General features: G+C 38.1%; 1 protein-coding gene across 1 annotated transcript; it reads left to right on the forward strand.

The window, feature by feature from the left end:
- Positions 1 to 5,494: 5,494 nt before the first annotated feature.
- tcimb (transcriptional and immune response regulator b) lies at positions 5,495 to 6,539 on the forward strand. The gene has a single exon (XM_088624480.1). It carries the CDS (start codon positions 5,624 to 5,626, stop codon positions 5,921 to 5,923), a length of 300 nt encoding a protein of 99 aa, XP_088480606.1. The 5' UTR covers positions 5,495 to 5,623; the 3' UTR covers positions 5,924 to 6,539.
- The last annotated feature ends 2,081 nt before the right edge of the window (positions 6,540 to 8,620 follow it).

An 8,620-nucleotide genomic window follows, 5' to 3' on the forward strand; every position in this document is an offset into this window, starting at 1 on the left:
CAGAGGCTCCCTTTATCGACATGGACCCAGGAACATAAACTACAGTGATACAGGAACACAGGAACACAAAAGGAATTCAAGTTCAGGAACATTCAGGACATGGATAGAAAGACTCGTCTTTACAAAGAGAATGGACGGGGTCTGGGTTTTATCTGGAGCACATTGAATGGCAAGGGTCTCAAATTAATTTCCTTGAAAGCCTTGTGTCTTCATTTTGTTCCAATCTGAGTAGTCAAGTGAACAATCAACTTAATTATTTTCCAACGCAGACATACAAGGGATTTTTATTGAGCGCTTCTACTGTTAATTTCACAAAACACTCACTTAATTAAAGGTACAGTTACCCATAAGTCACCTCAGTGCCTAGTCAGTATTGTATTGTAAGTATTGCAATAATTATAGTAGAAGGAAATAACCAGCCAAGCTATGAAACTAAGAATACAGTTTGAACAAAAAACAGAATGCACGAGGTGCTCCATAAATTGATTTTGAGACCCTTGCTGTACAGGATGGTTTAAGTTCAAGTTTGATGGTATTCTTGAATCAATACTATATGGTCAAGCATGATGCCCTCCTCTTATTTGTGTTCGTTGTTGATAGCTAGGGTAATAGATAGATATTACTCTTCCATTTTATGACACAACACCACAAAGTATGAATAGGAGCCGTCTAATCTTATTATCACAGTTCATGATAATAACTTTTAAACATATCGGTGTCTTAAATGCTCAAGTACATACACTGTTAAGTTTTTAATTACATAATTGTTTCCTATAGCTTCATAAACATAAAACACCTGGTTAGATAAGATGAATTAACTGAAGATGCAGTATGTCCCATGCCAAAAAGGCTTGGGAAGAGACCAGTGCATAATGGATAGACTAAAAAAGGTCCATGAGGACCAACATCTGATTAAATTTTGTACAGCTCACTTCTCTGTGAACTTTCCATGTGTTTCCTGTCTTCTTGTACTAAGCTATCTTTATACCAGTAATGATATTGTTAAGGAGAAATATTCTTGAAGGCTCCGTTAGTCTGAGTGGAGGTGGGGGAGTTCCTTTGTCTGTTGTAGTATGGGAAATGATGAAGAGCCCTTTAGCCTTTGCTAAATATAACAAACATTTTCGGGGCTGTTGATGTGCTTGGCTTCTGCAGCAGGTCAAGACCAACAGCTTCAGCCAGTGCTTCCTTTTCCAGATATGAGAATTCATTGTGTATAAAGTCGCCTTGTCTGCTGACTGAAGTCCTGCTGCTTCTTCAGTCAATCAATATCAATAACTTGTTTCCCTCTGCACATTCCTTGTCCCGTTGAACAGTCTGGGGGCAAATTCATTGCTCCCTACTCAGCACTGACATGTTGTGTCATTGAAAAGTTCGTAAAATGGTAAACTGTTAAATGATCAAGGACTTTCAAATCCCCAATCCCATTCTGTTGCTTGGTACATAATAGATGTTTCCACTTGAAAACAAAAGAACTTTTACTATAATCACAGTTGTAATACCTTAGTGAGGTACAGTAGTCCAAAACACAGTGATAAATATAGCTCTTTTGTGTTTTTTAACAAACTGAATTTCTGTGGTCATTTTAAATGACCACACCTACAATACAGAACACCTATAGTAAATGCAGTGTGTGGTGATTGCAAATCAACACATAAAGATTGATTCCATGCTGAAAAGACAAAATATTTCACTTATAGAAGGCTTAACAACCAAAACAATATGCCTTTTCAAAGTAGAATCAACCTTTACTTGTTCTTTTGCAGCCAACACACTCTGACACTGCTCCCCACGCATAACACTTTCGACATTTTACTGTAGAACATCTGCGTACGTAAGTCCCTATGTGACAGTTTTCTTCCTAATAATTTGAAAACCAAAGCCGTAAGGAAATATACATCCTTTATGTCAAATGAATGTTCTTTACAAAAATTGAGTTTCTGTATGGCTAATGGTTTTTGGTGTTTTCACAACACTATTTAGAAAATGAACATCAAGTTGGAGCAACCACCCTTTTCCTTTATCAAATTGGATCGAATGTGCAAAGCTAAGGGTCACATTTCTCATCCTTGGCTTTCTCCTGGACTGGAAGTTAAGGAGAGTAAACAGATGACACCGCCTGCTATTGCTTGGAAAGAAAAAAATACACACATAAGACTATTTACGGAAATTATCAAAATCTAGTGTAAACACAAAGATGTTGATTCTAAGCTATTTTAGTGTTAGACTGAACACAGGCATTTGACTTGAACTGAAGAATGTTAACTTTAAATCAATAAAACCTTCTGTTTCATTTTAACATCAAGCTTGGCAGCAGATAAAACATTACACAAAATGAATAAATACTATTAATATACTGTAGAACTTGTCATTTGACTGATAAGTTTTACCATATCTTATATGTTTTGAATGACTTTGTTTAAAGTTTAGACAACCTTGGACAGATGGGTTATATTTTAGCTAAAATTTCTAAATAAATGCTATTAACAGTGCTATCCGAAGCAATGTGTTACAGAACAACATTTGTATAAAAGCTGCTTTATCTTTTCTCATACTTATGCCTTCCATTGTTTGTAAGAACGCTGCAGCTTCCATGTCTTATATTACCATCAAGATCTTGCTGGGGATTAAAGAGATTTGAGGTTGTGCTGTTTAACACTTTATATGTGCAATGCACTCATCTCTTTGATACTTTATTTAACTACTTTTATGGGAAGTGTGGTTTTTACATATAGTATATATATATATGTACTGTATGTAAAAAGTTTGGAATGTGTAGAAAGCAGTTTTCACAGGATAAATTCATGCACTCATTCACTGGTTGGTGCTGTCTCCTACATACAGTATATGTTCCCAGACATAACCTGGTTCCGATTAAAAACTTGAATTTTTTTTTCAGATCTCCTGAGTAGCTCACTGCACTTTTCCGTATTCCGGTCAAATTTTAATTAACGCAACGAGAAGACAAAAATTAAAAGATTACAGTACTTAATCCATCCATTTTCTCATTGCTTCTTCCAATCCAGAGCCATGGGTGAGCTGAAGCCTATCTCCACAAGCAATGGGTGAATGGCAGGATACACCGCGGACAAGACATCGCACCCAGGAACAATCACACACACACTTACACCAGGGCAGATTTTCTCAAAAGCCAATTTACCTATTGTAAATAGCTTTTGCATTCAAATTACATGTCTTTGGACTGTGGAAAGCAACCAGAGAAACCAAAGGAAACCCACACATAAACAGAGAGAACATACAAACTTCACACAGACAGCACCTCAGGTCCAGAATTGAACCCAGGGCCCCAGTGCTGCAAGGCAGCAATGCTACCCACTACACAAACCTTAGCACTTTTAATATTTGACTCACCTAGCTGAGGAAATGTCAGTAAGGTCGTAACTGACAAGAACATTCCTTACTTATGAGAAATGAGCCAGGGAGGCTGTTACAAGGATGAAGATGGAGAGTACACAGCAGACAAGATATTTATAAGAAAGTGGAAGTGTGAGATTACAGTTTGGATTCCTCTCAAACTCCTGTTAAAAAACTAAATTTAGCAGAGAATCATGTCACTGAAGACTGAATGTTTTGGTCATGTTAGTTTCTAATTTATAAGTGCTCTTCTTACCCAGACTTCCATGTTCATTGCTCCCTATCTCTCCTGTTGTTCAAACCATCTACATTTCCATTTCCACTTATAATTTAATAGGCCAATTTCAATCAATTGTATGGTATAGTGTCTTCTGCTACAGTTTGTCACAGGACTTTACAGATTTCTATAGCAGTTGACAATAATAATTTGAAAGTAACTGAACCAACATTTTTTATACAACTGTTGATGGCCCTTTTTGAGGAGACTTGTAGTGACATTCTTAATGTAATTGGATTTAGGGAAAAGGGGTCTGTTTCTTGTAAAATATTTAATCTTTGTGCCTTTTTGTCTCATGACTCTGAGGTTTGATTTTGCATTTCTGCACACAAGCTAAACTCACATTACTCAGACAATTAACACAACTGTAAACAGTTTATATCCCATCAGACCCAGACGGTAAAATCATGTAGTGTTCATGTGGGAATTCCCTACTACATCATTGAAAAAACATCTTAATTTCACATCCTTTTCATTACGTGCAGTACACTGGTATACCACTCAGAGTATGAAGTTTCCTATATCCCAAGTTTTACATTAACAAAATAATGATGTGACAAAACCATACACAAACATATCTAGGATATTGGATAAGATAAGATATACTAGATAATTTTTTATAGTTATAGTTATAGCTTTTATAGTTAACAGCAGTGATATCACTCTGCACCTCACAATTGGCAAACCACTGAAGCTAAGCAGGTGTGAGCCTGGTCAGTACCTGGATGGGACCTCCTGGGAAAAACTACGGTTGCTGCTGGAGGAGGTGTTAGTGGGGCCAACAGGGGGCGCTTACCCTGTGGTCCATGTGTGTCCTAATGCCCCAGTATGGTGACGGGGACACTATACTGTAAACAGGCGCAGTCCTTCGAATGAGACGTAAAACCGAGGTCCTGACTCTCTGTGGTCATTAAAAATCCCAGGGTGTTTCCTGAAAAGAGTAGGGGTGTAACCCCGGTGTCCTGGCCACATTTCCCATTGGCCCTTATCAACCAAGGCCTCCTAATAATACCTATCTATGAATTCCCTTCATTACTCTGCTCACTTCCCCACTGATAGCTGATTTGTGGTGAGTGTTCTGGCGCACTATGGCTGCCTTCGCATCACCCAGGTGGATGCTGCACATTGGTGGTGGTGGAGAGGAGTCCCTGTTACCTGTAAAGCGCGTTGAGTGGACTGTCCAGAAAAGCGCTATATAAGTGTAAGCAATTATTAACAACTTTTGTCCTAAAATTGAAAATTTACTTAATGTTTCTAACAAAACAAGGTTGCTAAGTTTCAGGTGCAGTTGAACACATTTAAGAAACAGAAAAGTGAAGTTAAGATACAGCATAAAGTGCATTTTTTAAAGGATTTTTTTTTTAGCTGAATGCATGCACAAAGTATAAAGCAGGCAGTTGGAAATCAACAGCATCTTAGGTGAACAGGAACTAATAAACCAAATTGTATTACAAGAATCCATACACATACAGTATTAGGATACAGCTATAAAATATCATTAGAACTGTTACAGCTCGTTTGACGCATTCTCTTTTTCTGTTTTAGATAGTTTCACTGCATGGCAACTGTGCTTTCCTAAAGGTCTATTATTTTTCTTGTTCAGATGGATTTTAAACACTGTTCCTATCAGTAATTTTGTCAACAGTCTGAAAAGCTTAAGTTCCAGCGCAACGCAATGTGGACTCTGATACATTATTCACCAGCTCCTTGAACTTTGAAATCTGCCTGGAAACTGTCCCGAGAAAGGCGTTCCCAGGAGAGTGTAAATCAAACAGTGATGTCATGCATAAGTGGGCTTACCCAGGAGTGCGCAGTCCGGTTTTGCTATATAAGGCGCGCATACACACGTCTCACTACCACTACAGCCTCAGCTGACATCAGGTTGCTTGGCTCAGCTCAAGACCAGAGTCGGGATAGCCTCGCTATTTGGAAATCGCCGACAAACCCCGAAGAAGAAACAACACTAGAAAAATGTCTTTGCACACGTCTGACTCTCTCCGGGTGAGTCCCTCAGTCCATGGCAACAAATTCGACACGGCCAACCGCAAGAAAGCCGTGTCTAACATATTTGAAAATGTGAACCAGGATGCACTGATTAGGCTCTTCCAGAAGACAGGCGACATGAAGGCGGAGGAGAGGGCGAAAAGCATCTTCTCATTCGCCCAAGATCCCGAGGAAACGGCTAAAGCCCTAATGGCGCTTAAACAAAGGAAAAAGAGCAAATTCCTGCAGATTGTGGGCTTGGTCAGGCATTCACTGAAACTTCATTGACTCTTTCACTTTGCTCTATGGGAGCTAAACGAGGAAGAAAAAAAAAGATCGCTTGACTTGAAATGTCATGCGAAGTGAACAGTCCTTCAGCCGGCTCACAAAAGGAAGAGGCGAGGGAGAAACATCCTGGGATGAAGTCTGAACTGTAACATCTTGAAATGCTACGTTACAGTATGAGTGACTTCTCCGCATTGCTACAGCTAAGGCGCAAGTCGACAACCTGCGCCCCTCGCCAGCCAAGGAGGAAAACAAGAGGAAGGAGACCTAAAAAGAAAGCTACAAAAAAAGAGACATTTGTACTGACGAAGTGAACCACACGGTTAATTGCTGTGACTGTATGCATTTGTATAATGCTTGAACCGCATTTGCACCTTATAGGTGTATGAAAAGCTTTTGCAGGTGCTCACAATCCAGATCGAGACCGATTGAGCTGCAGAAAAAACGCTTGGTGATGTGAGAAAAAAACTACTATGTGACTGAGTCAGTGTGTAAAATGTGTTAAACCACTACTTGTTTGTGGTCACTAATTTATATGCCACAAAGTGCTGTGATGAAAATGGCTGTATCGTCCTGAGGCTACTATGTTATTTGCTTAATAAATTATTTTTATTCTGAATCATATCTTTCTTCTTAGAACATTTTACATTCATGGTATGTGATATATGGTCCTTCCCAATCCAATGACCATTTCAAGTTCTTATTTGCCTGGTGTCAATTTTTATAATTATACAGATTGTTCAGTAAGCTTATATTAGTTTTCTCCCCAAATGCAATTTCTATCATCTCTCTACTTGATTATATGTTTTTTTTAAACTGAAATTGTATGGGGATGGCAATAGGCTTTCTTTGTTAAACATATCATTACATTATAATTGCACACTTTAGTGCAAGATACATTAAACCAGCCAAATAAGATGATACAAAGTTTGAAAAGAGACAAACCCCAGGGTTAAAAAAACCCTCTTTGTGTTGTACCTACACCCTTTTCATGGGCACAGATAAAACTCTTGCATGCACTGGCTGCAAATGCAGCAGGAAAGCTGCAGACAGCACCCCTGAACAGCAGAAATGGGCAATGTAAGCAATATTGCTTAAAAAATGCTTTTTGACCATGTTCTTCCAGATGCTGTCAATCGCCATGCGCCGTGTCAACTAAATGCTTGCAATTAAATCAGTTAATCACCGTCCTTTTTTTAAAGACATTAAAGTTGATATATTTCCTAATTGCACTGTAAACGAAAATCTGCATCCAGTTACAACCTGAACAACAACATAAAAAGTGAATTATTAATATAGAGTGACAACACATGTAAAATGGTAAACCCTTATGTTTTGCTATGAAAGAACCTAGGGAAACTTTGTAGAGACTTTCAAAGGAAAACCTGATGACATAGAAATTTGATCCAGTCCCACCAAAGAAAATAAGAGCCCTAGCTCTTAGTACTTCCCAGTAATAAAACATCAGTAATATAGTTAGGTCTTGGAAACGACCACTCTAATCTCTCCGTCTGTGTTCTCAAAGACGGTTTTCCGAACTCATACATCAGAAAGACCACCGAAACTAAAATTATTCTGCAGCTAGGATCACACATTCTCCCTTCCCTTAACGACAGATTACTGTTCTTTTAAATTTTCTCCATTCATTGGAAGTTTCATTTCACACCTCTCTGCACCCATTCTGACTTCACACCTCTTGATTGGCCTCTCTTTCTGTCCCCTGCTCCCGCCTCTCACTCCTCCTCCCTCCCAACCTTTTTACCTTTGCCTACTGCCCTGTCTCTCTCACACCTGAAGAAGGCTCCACGGCCGAAACGTTGTGTTCTCTTTCTTCTTTTTTTTCAGCATGGAATAAACCTATTACTTGTTCCTTTGCAGTAATATAGTTAGTTTGGGTGTGAAGAAACCAAACTACCATACTGCTGGTAAGAAGTTCTGAAGCAGCTGATCCATCAAATGTACCAATCAAGTCTAACTGATTCGTTGTCATGTGTCATGAACATGTCCTGTTCTCCATAAAGCTAGTACACTTCTGTGCTACAAAATACAGATCTGGTTTCATAAGCCTTAAACAAAATGATTACATTATCTCTACGGGAATGTTTCTGCACGAAGAATCATAAAGCATTGAATGAAAAGGGTAGAAAAAAATTAAAATTGGAAGACTTTAGAACTGCTGTGTATATTCTTTTATCACCTTCTGCGATATATAATTCACAAATCAGACAAAGAATGTTTTTTTTCTTGGTGGAAATCGCACATACTGTAAGTCATTTCCCTAAATAAAGTCTGGGGAATTTATTTTATTTTACCCTGGAAATAAACACACATTCTGTAAATTCCACAATTCTCCTCAGAGAATTCATGTACAATAAACTGAATCGATTTTATTTATAATCATCCACATAGTTTTGTGGAAAAGAAATACATTATTTCCTGTAACTCTTATTCTAAAAACAAAAACAATTACTCCATAAGATGATCAATTAAAATATAGTTTATACAATAAGCTTGCATTCCTTGCATTCCACAGTTGAACAAAACCCAAGTCGGCTTTAATGAATGATAAATAATAAAGCTTTTCATCTTTATTTTTCTCTCTTGTTTATTACATATTTTCTTTCAGATTTCAAGGTGTGCATTTGATAATAAAAGGCGGCTATTAAAATCAGACACATAAGGGGCATTTCCTCAGCAATG

The sequence above is a fragment of the Lepisosteus platostomus genome, chromosome 3 (assembly GCF_059453375.1).
Source record: "Lepisosteus platostomus isolate fLepPlt1 chromosome 3, fLepPlt1.hap1, whole genome shotgun sequence".
Lineage (NCBI taxonomy): Eukaryota > Metazoa > Chordata > Actinopteri > Semionotiformes > Lepisosteidae > Lepisosteus > Lepisosteus platostomus.